Raw genomic sequence first — 21,493 nt, forward strand, 5'->3', positions numbered from 1 at the left:
GGGGTCCCTGAACCGGTGTAGACTGGCTTATGCAGAATTGGGCACATCTGTGCCCAAGAAAGCATTTCCAGAGGCTGGGGGAGGCTACTCCTCCCCTGCCTTCACACCATTTTCCAAAGGGAGAGGGTGTCACACCCTCTCTCAGAGGAAGTTCTTTGTTCTGCCATCCTGGGCCAGGCCTGGCTGGACCCCAGGAGGGCAGATGCCTGTCTGAGGGGTTGGCAGCAGCAGCAGCTGCAGTGAAACCCCAGGAAGGGCAGTTTGGCAGTACCAGGGTCTGTGCTACAGACCACTGGGATCATGGGATTGTGCCAACTATGCCAGGATGGCATAGAGGGGGCAATTCCATGATCATAGACATGTTACATGGCCATATTCGGAGTTACCATTGTGAAGCTACATATAGGTAGTGACCTATATGTAGTGCACGCGTGTAATGGTGTCCCCGCACTCACAAAGTTCAGGGAATTGGCTCTGAACAATGTGGGGGCACCTTGGCTAGTGCCAGGGTGCCCTCACACTAAGTAACTTTGCACCTAACCTTTACCAGGTAAAGGTTAGACATATAGGTGACTTATAAGTTACTTAAGTGCAGTGAAAAATGGCTGTGAAATAACGTGGACGTTATTTCACTCAGGCTGCAGTGGCAGGCCTGTGTAAGAATTGTCAGAGCTCCCTATGGGTGGCAAAAGAAATGCTGCAGCCCATAGGGATCTCCTGGAACCCCAATACCCTGGGTACCTCAGTACCATATACTAGGGAATTATAAGGGTGTTCCAGTAAGCCAATGTAAATTGGTAAAAATGGTCACTAGCCTGTCAGTGACAATTTGGAAAGAAATGAGAGAGCATAACCACTGAGGTTCTGATTAGCAGAGCCTCAGTGAGACAGTTAGTCACTACACAGGTAACACATTCAGGCACACTTATGAGCACTGGGGCCCTGGGTTACCAGGGTCCCAGTGACACATACAACTAAAACAACATATATACAGTGAAAAATGGGGGTAACATGCCAGGCAAGATGGTACTTTCCTACACAACCCCCCCCCCCAAACGAAGGACAATAAGACTAGCCATGACCTGATGAGTCTTCATTGTCTAAGTGGAAATATCTGGAGAGTCCATCTGCATTGGAGTGGCTACTCCCAGGTCTATGTTCCACTGTATAGTCCATTCCCTGTAGGGATATGGACCACCTCAACAATTTAGGATTTTCACCTTTCATTTGTTTTAGCCAAAGTAGAGGTTTGTGGTCTGTCTGAACAATGAAGTGAGTGCCAAACAGGTATGGCCTCAACTTCTTCAGAGCCCAGACCACAGCAAAGGCCTCCCTCTCAATGGCAGACCAACGCTTTTCTCTAGGGGTCAACCTTCTACTAATAAAAGCAACAGGTTGATCCTGGCCCTCAGAATTAAGTTGTGATAGGACTGCCCCTACTCCTAATTCAGATGCATCAGTCTGGACATAGAATTTTTTAGAGTAACAAGGGCTTTTCAGGACAGGTGCAGAGCACATGGCCTGCTTCAGCTCCTCAAAAGCTTTCTGACAGTTTTCTGTCCATAATACCTTTTTAGGCATTTTCTTGGATGTGAGGTCATTAAGAGGGGCTGCAATGGAGCCATAGTTCTTAATGAACCTCCTGTAATACCCAGTGAGGCCTAGGAAGGCTCTCACCTGAGTCTGAGTGGTAGGGGGAACCCAATCAATAATAGTTTGGATTTTCCCCTGAAGTGGTGCAATCTGTTCCCCACCAACAAGGTGTCCCAGATAAACCACCTTACCCTGCCCTATCTGGCACTTTGAAGCCTTGATAGTGAGGCCTGCCTTTTGCAGGGCCTCCAAAACTTTCCATAGGTGGACCAGGTGATCATCGCAGCTGGAGCTAAAGACAGCTATATCGTCCAAATATGCTGCACTGAACGCTTCCAGCCCTTGCAGGACTGTGTTCACCAACCTTTGAAAAGTGGCAGGTGCATTTTTCAAACCAAAAGGCATTACAGTAAACTGGTAATGTCCTCCAATGGTTGAAAATGCAGTCTTAGGTTTAGCATCTTCTGACAATTTGATCTGCCAATACCCTGCAGTCAAGTCAAAAGTGCTTAGATACTTAGCAGATGCCAGTGTATCTATGAGCTCATCTGCCCTGGGTATAGGGTGAGCATCAGTTTTGGTTACCAAGTTGAGACCTCTATAGTCTACACAAAACCGCATTTCCTTCTTTCCATCTTTGCAATGGGGTTTTGGTACCAGTACCACAGGAGAAGCCCATGGACTGTCAGAGTGCTCAACTACTCCTAGTTCTAACATTTTCTGGACCTCTTGCTTTATGCAGTCCCTGACATGGTCAGGCTGCCTATAGATCTTACTTTTGACAGGTAAACTGTCTCCAGTATCTATAGTGTGCTCACACCAAGAAGTGGTACCTGGCACAGTAGAGAAGAGTTCAGAGAATTGATCTAGGAGATTTATGCAATTATCTTTCTGCTCAGCAGTAAGACAATCAGCCAAAACTACACCTTCCACAAGAGCATCTTGTTCTGTGGAAGAGAAGAGATCAGGTAGAGGATCACTGTCTTCTTCCTGTCCCTCATCAGTTGCCATGAGCAGGGTGAGATCAGCCCTGTCATAGTAGGGTTTCAGGCGGTTGACATGGAGCACCCTAAGGGGACTCCTGGCAGTGCCTAAGTCAACTAAATAGGTGACTTCTCCCTTCTTTTCAACAATTGTGTGGGGACCACTCCATTTATCTTGGAGTGCTCTTGGGGCCACAGGCTCCAAGACCCACACTTTCTGCCCTGGTTGGTACTGAACCAAAACAGCCTTCTGATGATGCCATTGCTTCTGGAGCTCTTGGCTGGCCTGAAGGTTTTTACTGGCCTTTTTCATGTACTCAGCCATCCTTGATCTGAGGCCAAGTACATAGTCCACAATATCCTGCTTAGGAGCTTTTAAAGGTTGTTCCCAACCCTCCTTTACAAGTGTGAGTGGACCCCTAACAGGGTGTCCAAAAAGAAGTTCAAAGGGGCTGAAGCCCACTCCTTTCTGGGGTACCTCCCTGTAGGCAAAAAGGAGGCATGGTAGAAGGATATCCCATCTCCTGCTGAGTTTTTCAGGGAGACCCATAATCATGCCTTTGAGAGTTTTATTAAATCTCTCCACCAGTCCATTTGTTTGTGGATGATAGGGTGTTGTGAACTTATACGTTACACCACACTCCTTCCACATGGCCTTTAAGTATGCAGACATGAAATTGCTTCCCCTGTCTGATACCACTTCCTTTGGGAAGCCCACCCTGGAAAATATTCCCAGGAGGGCCTTTGCCACTGCAGGTGCTGTAGTGGTCCTTAAAGGAATAGCTTCAGGATATCTTGTGGCATGGTCCACTACCACCAAGATAAACCTATTGCCTGAAGCAGTAGGAGGGTCAAGGGGGCCAACTATGTCAACCCCTACCCTTTCAAAGGGAACCCCAACCACAGGCAGTGGGATAAGGGGTGCCTTTGGGGTGCCACCTGTCTTGCCACTGGCTTGACAGGTTTCACAGGACTTACAAAATTCCTTTGTGTCCTCAGACATTCTAGGCCAATGAAACAGGGGAACAAGCCTGTCCCAAGTTTTCATTTGTCCTAGATGCCCAGCTAAGGGAATGTCATGTGCCAGTGTTAGGAGGAACTTTCTGTACTCCTGAGGAATCACAAATCTCCTGGCAGCTCCAGGTTTAGGATCCCTATGCTCAGTGTACAAGAGGTTGTCCTCCCAGTAAACTCTGTGAGAGTCACTGACATCCCCATTAGCCTGTTTGACAGCTTGCTGTCTGAGACCCTCTAATGTGGGACAGGTTTGCTGTGCCACACTCAGCTCCTCTCTGGCAGGCCCCCCTTCACCCTAAAGCTCAGCAGTGTCTGCTTCAAGCTCTTCTGGTGTAGGTTCTGCACAGGGAGGGAACTCTTCTGCCTCAGAAGAAGAATCCACTGTAGAGGGATGGATAGTAGGAAGTGGTTTGCTTCTACTAGCCCTAGCTTTAGGGAGCACTTGGTCCATTGTTCCAGGATCCAAGCTTCCCTGTCCTTTTTGCTTTTTGGCCTGAGCCCTTGTCAAAGCAAAAATATGCCCTGGGATGCCCAGCATTGCTGCATGGGCCTCCAACCCCACATCTGACCAAGCTGATGTCTCCAAATCATTCCCTAGTAGACAGTCTACAGGTAATTCTGAAGCTACCACAACTTTCTTTGGACCAGTTACCCCCCCCCCAGTTGAGATTTACAACAGCCATGGGGTGGCTTTGTGTTATGTTGTGAACATCGGTTACTTGGTACTGGTGTCCAAGTATGTGTTGTTCAGGGTGTACCAGTTTCTCAATCACCATTGTGACACTGGCACCTGTGTCCCTGTAGGCCTGGACCTCAACACCATTTATTAGGGGTAGTTGCTTGTACTTCTCCAAGTTATGGGGGCAAGCAACCAAAGTGGCTAAATCAATAGCCCCTTCAGAGACTAAAGTAGCCTCTGTGGTCTCCCTAATCAGACCAACCCCAACTAAGTTACCAATAGTGAGCCCAGCTACTCCCTTGGATTGGCTATTAGTAGGTTTGCTCCCACCACCACTGCTATTAGTAGGGACACTAGGTGTAGCAGTAGGGGTTGTAGTGGTAGGAGCAGTGGTGCCTTTCTTTGGACAACTGGGATCTGTTGTCCAATGGCCTTTTATTTTACATAAATAGCACCATGGTTTCTTTTCCTTGTTCTGATTAAAAGAGGATTTGGACCCACCACCCCCACCAGAGTGTTTTTGTGGGCCTGATGAAGACTCATTTTTAGATTTGTTCCCACCCTTGTCTGAAGACTTACCATCCTTCTTTTTGTTGCCATCTTTGTCACCCCCTGTATGAACTTTTCTGTTCACTCTTGTTCTGACCCATTTGTCTGCCTTCTTTCCCAATTCTTGGGGAGAGGTCAGATCAGAGTCCACCAAGTACTGGTGCAACAAATCAGACACACAATTATTAAGAATATGCTCTCTCAGGATTAAGTTATACAGGCTGTCATAATCAGTAACTTTACTGCCATGTAACCACCCCTCCAAGGCCTTCACTGAATGGTCAATGAAATCAACCCAGTCTTGTGAAGACTCCTTTTTGGTCTCTCTGAACTTTATCCTGTACTGTTCAGTGGTTAAGCCATAACCATCCAGGAGTGCATTCTTAAGAACTTGGAAATTATTAGCATCATTTTCTTTCACAGTAAGGAGCCTATCCCTACCTTTTCCACTAAATGATAGCCATAGGATAGCAGCCCACTGCCTTTGAGGGACATCCTGTACAACACAGGCCCTCTCAAGTGCAGCAAACCACTTGTTAATGTCATCCCCCTCCTTGTAAGGGGGAACTATCTTGTGCAGATTCCTGGAATCATGCTCTTTTGCAGGATGACTATGGGGAATACTGCTGCTGCCACCATGGGTATCTAAACCCAACTTCTGTCTTTCCTTGTCTAATTCAAAAGACTGTCTATCCAAATCCAGCTGTTGCTTTTTAAGCTTCAGTCTGGTTTGTTCCACCCTCAACTTATTGAGTTCCCTCTCTAACATTCTGTCATCAGGGTTGGTGGGAGGGACATTCCTAGAAACAGAGCTATGATGGGAATGAACAGAAGGAGACCTGTTCCTTACAGAAGCCACCCTAACAGCTTGGTTAACAGAAACATTACTACCAGTATGGTGAGAATAAATGCTTTTGTTATGATGTGAGACAACACTATTTGTATGGTGTGGCTCATCATCATTCCCAACTATGCTAGACTGTCTAGTAATGGGCAGGCTAGGAAGTTTCTTTCCTGAATCTTTTCCTGGGGGAGTCCCTGAATCAGATTGAGAACTATTAGGTACTTTTTCAACAGATGAGGCACCTATGGCCTTATCCTGTTCTCTAAGCATGTTAAGTAACAGTTCCAAGGAAGGATTCTTCCCTACACTCAAACCTCTCTCTATACAGAGACTCCTTGCTCTTTTCCAGCTAAGGTTGTCATATGCAAGTTTGGACAGATCAACATTTTGGCCTGTGCCAGACATTTTTAGAGAGAGTTAAAGTGATAGAAAAAGAGAAAAAAGTTTTCAGAACTTTTTGGAAAGACAGAAAAAAACTTTTTAAACTTTTAAGAACTTTTTGAAAGTTTAGAAGTACTTTTCAGCACTTAGAAAAGAGTGAAAAGAGGAAATGCAAAACTTTTTGGCTATGTGTATATACACTGACCTTGTTTTGTATATTTTTCTCTTATGAAAAGTACAATGACAAGAGTGGTAAGTAGTCTCAAGCACTTATCCCACCACTGCACAACCAATGTAGGAGGCTGGACTGGCTTGTAGTGAGTACCAAGGGGTACTTGCACCTTGCACCAGGCCCAGTTATCCCTTATTAGTGTATAGGGTGTCTAGCAGCTTAGGCTGATAGATAATGGTAGCTTAGCAGAGCAGCTTAGGCTGAACTAGGAGACGTGTGAAGCTACTACAGTACCACTTAGTGTCATATGCACAATATCATAAGAAAACACAAAACACAGTTATACTAAAAATAAAGGTACTTTATTTTTATGACAATATGCCAAAGTATCTTAGAGTGTACCCTCAGTGAGAGGATAGGAAATATACACAAGATATATATACACAATAGCAAAAATATGCAGTATAGTCTTAGAAAACAGTGCAAACAATGTATAGCTACAATAGGATGCAATGGGGAAACATAGGGATAGGGGCAACACAAACCATATACTCCACAAGTGGAATGCGAACCACGAATGGACCCCAAACCTATGTGACCTTGTAGAGGGTCGCTGGGACTATTAGAAAATAGTGAGAGTTAGAAAAATAACCCTCCCCAAGACCCTGAAAAGTGAGTGCAAAGTGCACTAAAGTTCCCCTAAGGACAAAGAAGTCGTGTTAGAGGAATAATGCAGGAAAGACACAAACCAGCAATGCAACAACTGTGGATTTCCAATCTAGGGTACCTGTGGAACAAGGGGACCAAGTCCAAAAGTCACAAGCAAGTCGGAGATGGGCAGATGCCCAGGAAATGCCAGCTGCGGGTGCAAAGAAGCTTCTACTGGACAGAAGAAGCTGAGGTTTCTGCAGGAACGAAAAGGGCTAGAGACTTCCCCTTTGGTGGACAGATCCCCCTCGCCTTGGAGAGTCATGCAGAAGTGTTTTCCCGCTGAAAGGACGCCAAAAAGCCTTGCTAGTTGCAAATCGTGTGTTTGGCGTTTTTGGACGCTGCTGGGGCCCAGGAGAGACCAGGAGGTCGCAAATTGGACCTGAAGAGAGAGAGGACGTCGAGCAAGACAAACAGCCCTCACTGAAGCAGGTAGCTCCCGGAGAAGTGCCAGAAACAGGCACTACAAGGATGCGTGAAATGGTGCTCGCCGAAGTTGCACAAAGGAGTCCCACGTCGCCGGAGACCAACTTAGAAAGTCGTGCAATGCAGGTTAGAGTGCCGTGGACCCAGGCTTGGCTGTGCACAAAGAATTTCCGCCGGAAGTGCACAGGGGCCGGAGTAGCTGCAAAGTCGCGGTTCCCAGCAATGCAGCCCAGCGAGGTGAGGCAAGGACTTACCTCCACCAAACTTGGACTGAAGAGTCACTGGACTGTGGGGGTCACTTGGACAGAGTCGCTGGATTCGAGGGACCTCGCTCGTCGTGCTGAGAGGAGACCCAAGGGACCGGTAATGCAGCTTTTTGGTGCCTGCGGTTGCAGGGGGAAGATTCCGTCGACCCACGGGAGATTTCTTCGGAGCTTCTGGTGCAGAGAGGAGGCAGACTACCCCCACAGCATGCACAAGCAGGAAAACAGTCGAGAAGGCGGCAGGATCAGCGTTACAGAGTTGCAGTAGTCGTCTTTGCTACTATGTTGCAGGTTTGCAGGCTTCCAGCGCGGTCAGCGGTCGTTTCCTTATCAGAAGGTGAAGAGAGAGATGCAGAGGAACTCGGCTGAGCTCATGCATTCGTTATCTAAAGTTTCCCCAGAGACAGAGACCCTAAATAGCCAGAAAAGAGGGTTTGGCTACCTAGGAGAGAGGATAGGCTACTAACACCTGAAGGAGCCTATCAGCAGGAGTCTCTGACGTCACCTGGTGGCACTGGTCACTCAGAGCAGTCCAGTGTGCCAGCAGCACCTCTGTTTCCAAGATGGCAGAGGTCTGGAGCACACTGGAGGAGCTCTGGACACCTCCCAGGGGAGGTGCAGGTCAGGGGAGTGGTCACTCCCCTTTCCTTTGTCCAGTTTCGCGCCAGAGCAGGGGCTAAGGGGTCCCTGAACCGGTGTAGACTGGCTTATGCAGAATTGGGCACATCTGTGCCCAAGAAAGCATTTCCAGAGGCTGGGGGAGGCTACTTCTCCCCTGCCTTCACACCATTTTCCAAAGGGAGAGGGTGTCACACCCTCTCTCAGAGGAAGTTCTTTGTTCTGCCATCCTGGGCCAGGCCTGGCTGGACCCCAGGAGGGCAGATGCCTGTCTGAGGGGTTGGCAGCAGCAGCAGCTGCAGTGAAACCCCAGGAAGGGCAGTTTGGCAGTACCAGGGTGTGTGCTACAGACCACTGGGATCATGGGATTGTGCCAACTATGCCAGGATGGCATAGAGGGGGCAATTCCATGATCATAGACATGTTACATGGCCATATTCGGAGTTACCATTGTGAAGCTACATATAGGTAGTGACCTATATGTAGTGCACGCGTGTAATGGTGTCCCCGCACTCACAAAGTTCAGGGAATTGGCTCTGAACAATGTGGGGGCACCTTGGCTAGTGCCAGGGTGCCCTCACACTAAGTAACTTTGCACCTAACCTTTACCAGGTAAAGGTTAGACATATAGGTGACTTATAAGTTACTTAAGTGCAGTGAAAAATGGCTGTGAAATAACGTGGACGTTATTTCACTCAGGCTGCAGTGGCAGGCCTGTGTAAGAATTGTCAGAGCTCCCTATGGGTGGCAAAAGAAATGCTGCAGCCCATAGGGATCTCCTGGAACCCCAATACCCTGGGTACCTCAGTACCATATACTAGGGAATTATAAGGGTGTTCCAGTAAGCCAATGTAAATTGGTAAAAATGGTCACTAGCCTGTCAGTGACAATTTGGAAAGAAATGAGAGAGCATAACCACTGAGGTTCTGATTAGCAGAGCCTCAGTGAGACAGTTAGTCACTACACAGGTAACACATTCAGGCACACTTATGAGCACTGGGGCCCTGGGTTACCAGGGTCGAAGTGACACATACAACTAAAACAACATATATACAGTGAAAAATGGGGGTAACATGCCAGGCAAGATGGTACTTTCCTACAACCTCTAAAAACAAACATTGGAAAAGCCAATAGGTGTTGCCTGTACAAGAGCTATTGGCTTGGCAGTTTGTTTTTGTCATGTTGTACAAAGGGTGTGGCTGCTATTCAGCTTGGATAAAAGTTATTAGCTTGGAGTGTCACAGAGTGTTGTAGGTAGAAGTGTTGTAGAGTGGATTTGTTGGAGTAGAGGGAGTTAGAGTCGAGGAGTAGCGGATAGTGGAGTTCAGTGGTTCGGTGGCAGAGAGAGTCGTAGAGTGCAGTGTCTTAGAGTGGAGTGGTGTAGAGTGGAGTGGAGGTGGGTAGAATAGGGTGGAAGGGATTGGAGTAGATTGGGGTGGTCTGGTGGATTGGACTGGGCTAGAATTGGGTGGATTGTGGTAGAGTAGGGTGGATTGGATGGGGTACAGTGGGGTTGATTAGAGTAGGTGGACCCAATGAGGTGGATTGGAATGGATTGGGGTGGATTGAAATGGGGGTGAGGAGGATTGTATTGAGATGGATTTGAGTGGGGTGAACTGGAGTGGGGTAGATGAGATTGGACTGTGGTGGGTGGATTAAATTGGAGTGATAGGACTGGGGTGGGGTGGATTGGTTTGGGATGGGGAGGATTGGATTGGAAAGGGGTGGTTTGGACTAGAGTGGGGTGGACCGGTCTAGAGTGGGGTGGATTGGACTAGAGTGGGGTGGACTAGTGTGGACTGGATTAGACTGGGGTGGGCTGAATGTGTTGGATTGGAGTGGGGAAAGGTTGACTGGACTGGGGTGGGGTGAATTGGGTTGGGGTAGAGTGGGGTGGGTTGCAGTAGATTGGAGTGGGGTGGATTGGAGTGGAGTGGAATGGGGTAGATTGGATTAGACTGGACTGGAGCAGGGTGGATTAGACTGAACTGGAGTGGGGTGGATTGGACTGGAGTGGCTTGGATTGGAGTGGGTGGATTTGGATTAATTCAATTGCAGTGGAGTGGATTGGACTAAAGTGGGATGGACTGGACTAGAGTGAATTGGGTTGGAGTGGAATGGATGGAGTGTGATGGACTGAACTAGGGTGGATTGGATTGAGTGGAGTGGGGTGAATTGATGTAGTTTGGATTGAATTGGAGTGGGTGGATTGGAGTGGAGTGGGATAGATTAGATTGGAGTGGTGTGGATTGGAGTGTGGAAGATTGGAGTGGGGCGAATTGGAGTGGGGCAGATTATTTTGGATTGGAGTGGGGCAATATGTTTTGGTTTGGACTGGGTCAGATTGGAATGGGGCAGATTGGAGTGGGGCAGTTTGGAGTGGGGAAAACTGGAGTGGGGCAGACTGTTTTGAAATGGAGTAGGACAGATTGGAGTGGGGCAGGTTGTATTGGACTGGAGTGGGCCAGATTGTTTTGGATTGCAGTCGGGAAGATTGGAGTGGGGCAGATTGTTTTGGATTGGAGTGGGGAAGATTATCTTGGATTGTAGTGGGTAGATATTTTTAGATTGGAATGGGGCAGGTTGTTTTAGATTGGACAGGGGCAGATTGTTGTAGATTGGAGTGGGCAGACTGGAGTGGGGTAGAATGTTTTAGATTGGAGTGGGGCAGGTTGTTTTGGATTGGCATGGGGCAGATTGGAGTGGGGCAGATAGTTCAGGATTGGAGTGGGGCATGTTGTTTGTGGTGTGGCGTGGGGCAGATTGGAGTGGGGCAGATTGTTTTGGATTGAAGTGGGGCTCATTGTTTTGGATTGGAGTGGAGATTGGAGTGGGGTAGATTGTGTTGGATTGGAGTGGGGCAGATTGTTTTAGATTGGAGTGGTATAGATTGTTTTAGATTGGAGTGGGGCAGGTTGGAGTGGGGCAGATTGTTTTAGATTGGAGAGGGCAGATTGCTTCGAATTAGCGCAGGCAGATTGTTTTGGACTGGACTGAGGCAGATTGTTTTTTATTGGAGTGGGGCAGATTGTTTTGGATTGGAGAGGGGCAGATGGGGCAGACTGGAGTGGGCTGGTTTGGGAGGGAGGACTGGAGTGTGGATAGGTTTGGAGTGGGGTGGATTGCAGTGGATTGGACTGGTTTGGTGTCAATTGGACTTAGTGGGGTAGATTGATGTAGGGTGCGGTGGGGGGCTTTGTTTGGATTGGAGTGGGGCAAAATGGATTGGAGTGGGGTGTATTGGGGTATACTGCACGATTATGTCTTAATGCATAATTTCGGAAATTACACATAAGAAAGAAACAATGTTGCTTTGTAATATTTAGAACAAGATAATTGTCATCTTTTGAGAACAGCGTCCACGAGCAAAAACATAACAAAACATGATTGCAAAGTGAGAAAAGAAGACTTGGCACAACAAAATAAAAGAGTTAACTATAGAAAGAAAACTTTGCAATTGTATTTGTCCTACTGGGCACGTTTTTGCCAGTCACACGTCTTCTGTTTGCAGGACCCTAGAAGTTGAAAAGAAGAACCTCAATCATGTTGGGAGCAGTGGATGGGCACTGATTAGGTTGAATCAATCAGTGCTTGGTCTCTGCTCCTCAGACAGGAATGGAAATGATGCTTGGCCTGCAGTGATGAATTACAAAGCTTTAAAGAGTGCCATGCAAACCGACAAATGGTAAAGAACGGGGGGCTCCAAGCCCCTTTTAGATAACAACAGAGTCTTGCTAACAAGTTGCATGCGCTAGCGCATGCTCGCACATGCTCGACCCTAATGAGCATAAGCCCCATTCACCAAACCCATGTTCTGCCCTTTAAATCACCGGGATTCCACAGCACACCCTCAGCTGGCCCCACTAATGGAAGCCTTTATCCTGCAGCCCATTTTCACAGGGCCGCCCAATTGTATATGTCAAAAGGCCCTCCCTTCTGAGCATACAACATCTGGGTCTATAGAGAAGAAGAATGATGACAAAATGGAGGCGGGAATTGACTAGGACATTGGAAGCTTGGTAGAATTCCAACAGGCTAATGCCTCTGAAAGGCAGGTGGCGCTAGGGCGCATCTGACATCAGTGTCGGACTGGGACAGAAAAAAAGGCCCGGGCACCAAATAGCTAACAAGCATTTGCAATGCAAGAGGTCTCGCATTTGATTGAGTTAGAGGTATTAGCGTTGTAAATACATAACTGGACTTTTCTTGCCACATAAATTGATCAACCCTGCCTTATAATTTGGTCTTTTCCTGCCACATAATTCCAGTGGCCCTGAATATAACTAAAGCACTTCCATTTACCTTCTTCCTCTATCTGCAGCCAAAAATGAAAATGTTGAAATTTAGCGTCCTAATTTAAATATGCCATGCTAATTCCAATAGAATACCACTTTCACCACCCCTCCATCAGAGTTGCTGGCTGGCTAATACAATTCCCCCAAAAAATGACACAAGACAGACAAGGAGGTGAGGAGAGAAATAAACTGGAAGGGTCAACCAAACATTTCAAGAGTGTTCAAACAATCATAGTGTAAAAGGATGTTAAGTTGGCCTTAATCAGGGTCATAATTGCAATAAGGAGAAATTAACAAAACATATACAATTATCATGTAAACCCAATAAAAACCTTTATCAGAAATACAAAACTAGCATTGTTATAACTCCCTTTGGAGATATCTACATACAATATATACACAAATTAACCCACAAAAATATCCTAAAATACACAAGGCCCTATGGGAGGGCCAAACCATATACTAAGAAAGTGGAATGTGAAATAGTGAACCGGACCAAGGTAAGTGTGATAGTTAGCTAGGGGCTGGAGGTAGATAGAAACACCAGAGGTAAGTAGGGCAAGTGTCCCCAGGGACCAGGTGCAAGGTAATTACCCTTCTAGTCGCCCCATATGCTAACAGAGAAAGTAGAGGTTGGAGTTCGTGGGATTCAGGACCCTTCCTGGTGGACCCCCAGGGAACCAGCAAACAAAATGAAGGTTGGAGAGTGCCCCCACCCCAAGATACCCAGAAGACAGGAGTACCTACACCAGGGACCCAGATCCAGAGGGGAGAAGGGTCCCTCTCTGAAGTCAGTGGATGCCTGGGATTGTCCAGCTGCTGTCACGACCTGTGGACCATGCTGGTGGAACCCAAGGATGGATTCCAGACGTGGACGATCTGAAAAGGAAGGGGACACAGTCCAGCAAGTGCCCAGGTGGTGCAGGTGGCAATGCCAACCCTCCTAGAGGTGAAGTTCCTGCAAGTCCAGCTGCAGGGTCCAGGAGCTGCAGAAGTTCCCGGGAGTGGCCTATGAAATGTCACTCGACTGTCGTCGGATTGCAGGAGGGTCAGTGACCAGCCAAGTCACCAACAAGCACTGGCAAATGCTGAAAAGGTATGTGGAAGATTTTGGGGGCCAGCAAGGTCCAGGAGACTCTACCCTTGAAGGGGAAGGCCAGCAGATGTCAATGGAGCCCCCACAAGTGACCCACAGATGAAAGACAACCAAATTTAGAGGCAAGAACTTAGGCCCATATTTATACTTTTTGACGCAAATCAGCGTTTGGGCAGATTTGCGTCAAAGCGTTTACCGTTGGCGAACGCCATTCCAACGCGCCAGCCGGGCGCCTTATTTATAGAATGACGTTAGCCGACGCTGCGGCCCGGTTTGCATCAAAATAAATGACGGTAACCAGGCAGCAGAGGCGAAGGGAAGACTGGGGGTTGTGCGCCAAAGAATGGTGCAAGTTAGGTTAGAGTAAAAAATGTTGGCTCTAAGCTGACTTGCGCCATTTTTTGACGCACAACCCCCATGGAAATTAATCCTGTCTTAGCAAAGACAGGAGTCATGTCCCCCTGCCCAATGGCCATGCCCAGGGGACTTCTGTTGGGCACAATGGCATGTAAGGGGGCCCAAGTTAGGCCCCCCATGCCACCAAAAAAAAAAAAAATTATACTTACCTGCACTTACCATGGATGTGTCCCCCAATCCATGGGTATCCTCCAGGGGTGGGCGAGAGTGGCAGGGAAGGTCACCTGTGTGCAGGGAAGGGCACCTGTGGACTGCTTCCATGGTCTCTGACCATGGAAATGAGCCCACAGGTCCCTTAATGCCTGCCCTGACCCAGGGATTAAAAAACTACGCTAATCCAGCTGGGTGCCATGTTTTAAGGCCCGCCTCCTCCTCTGCGTCATTTTGACGCCAGAGGATAAATAAGGCGCACGTGCCTAAGAGTCATTTTTTGCACAGGAATGCCTACCTTGCAAGTCATTAGTGCAAGGTAGGTTTTCACGTACAAAAAATGACTCAAACTCCATAACTTTGGCGCTAGACGGGACTAGCGTCAAAGTATAAATATGGAGTTAATTTTGCATTGAACTTGCGTAAAAAAAAAGATGCAAATCCGGTGCAAACAGAGTATAAATAGGGCCTTAGCCACTGGGGTCCTAATCAGCAGGATCCCAGTGAATTACATTCCACACATACTGACATCAGGCAAAAAGTGGGGGTAACAATGCTAGAAAGATGGTCCTTTCCTACAATCGGTACAGATGTAAAACAATAAACTTACTGTTAAACATCATAAAAAATGATTGCATGCAGTTGATCGAGATAAAGGATACGATTCTTTCTCAGATAGGGGAGCAGCATTTGTTCGGGATCAGCATTCTTCTCCACGATCTGCAGAGGAGCACAGAAGATACCAGCATCAGTCAATCGACACATCAATAAACCAGGCATTAGTATAATCCATCCATTCTCATACTTTAATCTAGGTTCCATAATCATAATAAATGGCAAATACCAACAGGTAATACTGCTACTACCGAAGAAACAAATACAGATTAAACTTTCAAGATGTAAGAGCACGTGTGAGGCCTTTACTGAGGATTCTCGGTCAGTCATTGGTAATGTGGTTGTATCTGATGCTGGTATTGTTTACTCCAGGGCCGCAGGTTATTGGGCTCTAACTGGATAACCAAGTGACTCGCTTTGTACACTTTGCAAGGTTAGTCAGTGCAAGCAGTAAAGAGGTTGTTGAAGTCCTGGGGCTCACAGACTGTGTGACGCAAGTACCGTCACTCAATAAACTCAGTGCTCTGTCAGAGCTATTGCTTTAGAAATGTTCTGTATTTACCTTAGGGAAGTAGGGCAGTTAAAATTGGGAAAACCCGAAAAATACGCACAATGACTTAACAACACCTGGCCTGAGGTACAACCTTAAACACATTTATAGGGTCTATGCGGTTAGGCATGAGAAAATAATCAGTGTTGTCCTAGGCAACGGTTTAGGTATTCTTGCCTACCTTGAGAAAATCTTGGCTTTCCTGTCTTTACTGTGGGCGGGGCTTACAATGTTAACAGGGCCGGACTAGGGAACCGAAAACAGACTTGGCTAACATGTTCAAAGCCCTCTCCCTTCCTCGATCTATCTCTGTCTATCCATCCATCTAGTCTCTCTCCTTCTCTTTCTCTTATCTCACACTCTCTCCCCATCCCTCTCTTTTCCCCCCTCTCTCAAAGGCCCCTGTGCCTGTTGCAATTAATCTCTGGCAGTGATAGAAAGTGACAGAAGCAACAGAAGCTTCCATGCCTGAGCTTTCAAAACTGGCCTCCAAAGGCTCCAGCCTGTCACCCGTGGAAATGCCTGATGGAATAAAGGCTGGTCCGGCCCTGGCTATGATGAGCTGTCCCCTTTTTTAGTTTTCTCTTGGGCGGGGGAGCAAGTTGAGGTAACTCAGCAGGCTTAATGCCAGACGACAGATCCACAAAAAGTTTCAAAAAAAGTAAGATCACCCGAAACCAAACCACCCAACATGAGAAAAGTATTCAACCCAAGTCAGTAGGGGTACTTTCAAGGTGCCAAGGGATAGTTCTGAATGTCAAAGGTCTCTGGAGCTTATTTTGAGCCAGACAGAAAGCATGCCAGCCAGCCGGGTCAGCAGAGACTATGACTAGTGTGAGCACTGAAACTTTACTGATAAAGATTTTCTGTATTTTGTATTCTGAAATATGCATAGAAAATTACTTAATATAGAAAATAACATGTAACTCGTACAATGTGCCCACTTGATTGGCCCTCATCCAATATACAATGTTGTATTAATAATATATAATAATGTGAATTTAGAGTCTATATTAATAGTAAAATGAAGTAATATGTCATACCTATGGTTAAATGCTATGTGTTAGCTTAAATTAACTGTAGTCCTCAGTTAGCAAGTTCTAGGCTTGAAAAGTAATGTCTACCAATTACTGAAATTGCAATGTTAGAATAAAATATGATCTCATGCTTGCTGAGTAAAAGTTAACTAATTTTATCAGTCTTGAAGGTATACCAAATTCTGCGAATAAGCAAATGTTTTTCCTGTCTTCATAAGCTACTATGTATTAGGTAATGTGTGTAGAAATGTCAATGTACCACAATTGTTAAATTTTTTATAGTTTAGATGTATGAGGAACTAATGCTCCCAGGAACTAACAATGGATGCACTGACAGAAGGAGCAGAAGAAACATTAAATGTTGCATCTTGACAATTCGACAACGTGCGTAAAGGGAGAAGGACCAATCATCGACGTGTGAAAGACTATCTAGTTGTATCTCTGTTTTGAAATATTATTCTCATTGGATTGATAAGCTTTCATATGATTTCTGACCAACGTGGGACAACTTTAATTTAACAGCACTGCACTTAGAACTTATGTGGCCACTCTCCTGAGCTCTTCATTGGGTCACTCCGTCAATTTCTCTACTGAGATTTCCTTCTATTATTTTACGTGCTCCATGCTTAAATGCTGGTGTTCACTCTTGCACTCGATGCATGGAAATCGATGCATCTTTGCTGTCTGCCTTAGAAATTTCTCTTAATGGTTTGGAGAACTTAGAGACCCTGATTCTGAACCATTACCCCTGTCATGTCCTGTTGCTGATGCTTCGTTAACAGATGTACGCCAGACGAAGAATAATCACTGCTTGCTGATCCATAACTAGGAAAGGTGTACAAACTGTAAATGTCTTTATTGATTTGTCTTTTGTTTCTAGGTACCAACTGCTGCTTCTTGATAGAGCCATAGTTAGATGTTTTCCAAATTAAGGTTGACCAAAACTTTTGCATTAAGCCCAACATGCTAATGCTGATCTGATGACAGAGAGACATTTCCAACCGACTAGGGTACTGACTTGATGTTGTTCAATTGCTGACTATTTCAAAGTATGTTATTGCCGTTGCGCAATTACTCTTATTGTTGTTTTCTGCACTGTTCTTAGAAGGTCTGATCGTAAATGCTTTGATTAAGTTGGGATTCTTTAGAAGGTTTGGTCAACCTGTGTTGTTTCTGTACTTATATCATGTGGTTTTGAGACTAATTTATGTGATAGTAGCATTGTTAATATAGGGAAATAAACTTTCTAACTGATACTAAGGTGTGGGTATTCATAGCCTAATGGGTCATGGTGTGTAAAATTCACTGTCTCTAAAGATTTCCATTGCTTGTTCTGTTGATATCCATGACATGTGTAGACTCGAGGATGCGAACATCTTACACAAGTCCAAAGGTTCATCGACCTCATACACGAGTCCCCTTATCAACCTATTGCAATAAGCTAATAAGGTCCGACGTGCCAACACTAGTCATAATTTAAGGAAGTCCATTTTGGATTCCTAATTGGTCTGTCACCTGTCACGTTCCTTCAAGGGAAATTAATTCAGCTTGAAATCAATGGCTGTGAATACAGATTCCAATGGGCTACTAAACTTTCGAGGACCATATCTTCAAACTGGCCTTTATATGTCAGGATGTTCAGGTAGACATGAGCCCATGGGACCTAGGGGGTCCATAGGATTTACCTGTAGACTGTTCAGACTACAGACCTCTGAGTTAGGGTTCGTATAACCTTCAGACCACTTAAAAAATAAACGTTTCTAGACTTTGACTTAGACACAATGTTGCAGGAGGCATCTTGCTTCTTTGTTTGCAGCTTGTAGGGTCCTGAAGAGTTCAGATGCAGTTTCTTTGGTCAGAAGTCGAAGTGGAGGTTGCTGCTGGAGTCTTGCAATCCGAATCCAAGGAACCACCCAAGAGACAGCCCCTAAATAGACCTGAAAGGGGGACTGGTCACCTAGCTGGGTGACCACCTATTAGGAAGGGGCTCTGATGTCACCTGCTAGCACTGGCCACTCAGATTCTCCCAGAGTTCCCTGCCGACATTGAATCCAAGATGGCAAAACCCAGGGACCCTCTGGAGGAGCTCTGAGCACCACCGCTGGGGTGGTGGTGGACAGGGGAGTGATCTCTACCCTTTCCATTGGCCAGTTTTGTGCCAGAGCAGGGACTGGGAGTCCCTGAACCAGTGTAGACTGGTTTATGCAAGGAGGGCACCAAGTGTGCCATTCAACGCATTTCCAGTGGCTTCGGGAGGCTACCCCTCCCAAGCCTGTAACACCTATTTCCACAGTGAGAGGGTGCCCAGAAACCCTCAGAAGGCTGAAATGGCAAAACTTGGTGTCCTCTAAGGAGCCCCCAGAGTGCAGTGAATCATACAACCAATGCTTGCAAAAGCCTTGGGTGTGATTCCAACATGTTTGATACCAAACATGCCTATGTTCGGAGTTACCATTATGTAGCTGGACTTAGGTATTGACCTATGTCCAGTATATGGGTAAAATGGCCTCCCTGCACTCACGAAATCTGGGAAAATGGGCCTGGAGTTCGTGGGGGAACCTCTGTTAGTGCAGGGGTGCCCTCACACACAGGTACTTTGCACCCTGCCCTCTGGGCTAGAAGGCCTGCCATAGGGGTGGCTTATAAGTGACCTGGTGCAGTGGAAAATGGCAGTGAAAGGGTGCTTGCACCTTTTCACGCAGGCTGCAATGGCAGTCCTGCAGAACCCTTTGCTTTGGCTCCCTGTGGGTGGCAAAATATATGCTGCAGGCAATAGGGATCCCCTGGAACACCAGTGCCCTGGGTACCCAGGTACCATCTATTAGGGACTTATAATGGGGCATCAGTGTGCCAATTGGGGATCAAATACAGAGTTTTGGGAGAGAGCATAATCACTGGGGTCCTGGTTAGCAGGATCCCAGTGAACACAGTCAAACACACTGACATCAGGCAGAAAAAGGGGTTAACCATGCCAAGAAAGAGGGTGCTTTCCTACAAAGTCTGATTTACAAGTGTGGAGTTATTTCTTGCCTCATTTCAAAGGTATGATGATTTGGTCCTTTCAAGATGATATGCTTTGGCAGATATTTTCTGAGGCTGCAGAAGTGGGTGTCTTCAGATTGTTTTGGGAAGGCAAGTGGTGTATGCGGGAGAAGTGGGTGATGGAAGGACAAAAGTATTGCTTTCTTGTGTTTCTCTCCCTAGTTGCTAGCCTCTGTCCTGTGGGTTTTAGTTCTGTTCTGGAAAAAGAAAAGGTGATGTTCCACATTGGCTATGATAGTGGTGTGTGAGTCTATGAGTGGGTCTGAGTAGGTGTATAAGTTTATGAGTGGGTGTATGAGTTTCCGCATGAGTCCTTAAGTGCATGCATGATCGAATGAATTAGTGTATGAATGAGCCTGTGAATGTGTTCTTTCATGTTTTTCCATATTCTTGAATATTCAAGAATATCCTCAGATATTAAAGGATCTCCTTTAATATCCTTGAATATTCAAGGATATTCGCGAATATCGTGCATGGTGAAGTAATTTGACCCTAAAACACCCCTATATCACACCCCACGAGTCAGGCTACCTCCACCCTCACCCCTTTTCCCACTTATCATTTATATTTTCAGCCCTGGAGACCCTCTTCAATAACATAAAATGGTCATTGCAACTTTCTAGTCAGGTTATGGCCAGCCCATTACAGCGCCTCTATTTGCGCGTGCATTCGTATGTATTCGCGGAAGATCTCTGTCCCTAGATATACAAATGTATTTTTCCTTCAATATCTCCAAAACTACTGAATGGATTTACATAAGATAAGTGAAAGCGTATCAGCATACTGAAAGCTACCTTTCTCCCAAATGTTGTGTCATTCTGTACAGCCGTTCAGTCTGAAGTAGTGTCTAAAGGTCCTATGGGAAATGACATGGAAAACACAACTTTTTTGCCCCAACCTTTTTTTCCTCGGGCCCCACTAGATGGATCACCCTGAAACTTTCAATGCACAACAAAAATTACCTGGGTACCTTTTTTTGGAAAATTTTGTGAAGATTCGTCAAATGGTGACAAAGATATAGGCATACATAGTGTCGACTGCCACTAGGTAAAATATATATATATATATATATATATATATATATATATATATATAAACAACATGGTTACCAAGAAAGATCAACCCAAGTACCTTTTGGCACTACAAGAACCAACATGCAAAGGGATGGCGGATTGATTGCAATGAATGGACATGGACGATTCTCTCAATGAAAATAATCTGAGCTGGAACGCTGAAACAGCTGCAAGGTGATTGGGGATAATCCCCTACAATCTTGTAACAAATAACAAACAACACAATCATCTGTCATGAAGGCACGCATAAGAATGAGGACATTGTGTATATTTTAGCCGGGTACACATTTGCCGCTTTTTAATCGCACAGTCACTCACCTTTTTACTTTTGCATATAACTAATATGATTTGCTTGACTTTATGTTGTTGTTCCAGCTCTGCACAATAGAGCACTTGAAAAACTACAATTCCCAGAAAAAGGAAGTAGTCAAAAAATAAAAAAATGAAAACCGGATATAAGCATAAACAAACGGATATGAACTGTAAGTTCATTCCCTGAGCAAGGTCAAGGGGGACCAAAACGCATTGGGCGTTTTGCTTGCCACTCCACTTCCGAATCTGCAAATAAATGGAGATAATTTCCTGAACTGAGAGTGCGACTCATCTGTTTTACCGGAAGCAGTGACACGTGTGGAAAAAAATATATATATATATATTCCATTCAAAAACATCCTGCTATTCTTCCTGGTCCCGCTTTTTCTTTTGATAATATATATATATATATATACACACACTTTTAAAAAAAACAATAAATATTGACAAATGTAATCACTCCCAATGTAAGGCCTGTGATGAAATGACTCCTTATGTGGTGCTACCTCTGGTCTGGGCCATCACATTATTGACAGTCCTGTTCTGACCCGCTACCATTATCTGTGGCCTTCTCTTTAATGGCAGTCAGGATGGGCGTGATGTCAGGGTCTATGGCCTTTACTTGAATGACAGTCGGGTTGTGGCTTGCTGCCAGTGTCCGTGGCCCTTCCTT

At 45.8% G+C, this 21,493-nt stretch overlaps 1 protein-coding gene across 3 annotated transcripts in view; it reads right to left on the reverse strand.

Moving 5' to 3' along the window:
- LOC138285750 (aldehyde oxidase 1-like) overlaps positions 1–21,493 on the reverse strand; it is a 388,242-nt gene that overhangs the window by 358,512 nt on the left and 8,237 nt on the right. For all 3 annotated transcript variants that reach the window (XM_069226090.1, XM_069226089.1, XM_069226088.1), the window contains exon 2: positions 14,854–14,911. In XM_069226090.1, coding sequence (XP_069082191.1) covers positions 14,854–14,881 — 28 coding nt within the window. In that variant the 5' untranslated portion in view covers positions 14,882–14,911. The remainder of the gene's footprint in view (positions 1–14,853; positions 14,912–21,493) is intronic.

This window comes from Pleurodeles waltl, chromosome 3_1 (assembly GCF_031143425.1).
Source record: "Pleurodeles waltl isolate 20211129_DDA chromosome 3_1, aPleWal1.hap1.20221129, whole genome shotgun sequence".
Classification (NCBI taxonomy): domain Eukaryota; kingdom Metazoa; phylum Chordata; class Amphibia; order Caudata; family Salamandridae; genus Pleurodeles; species Pleurodeles waltl.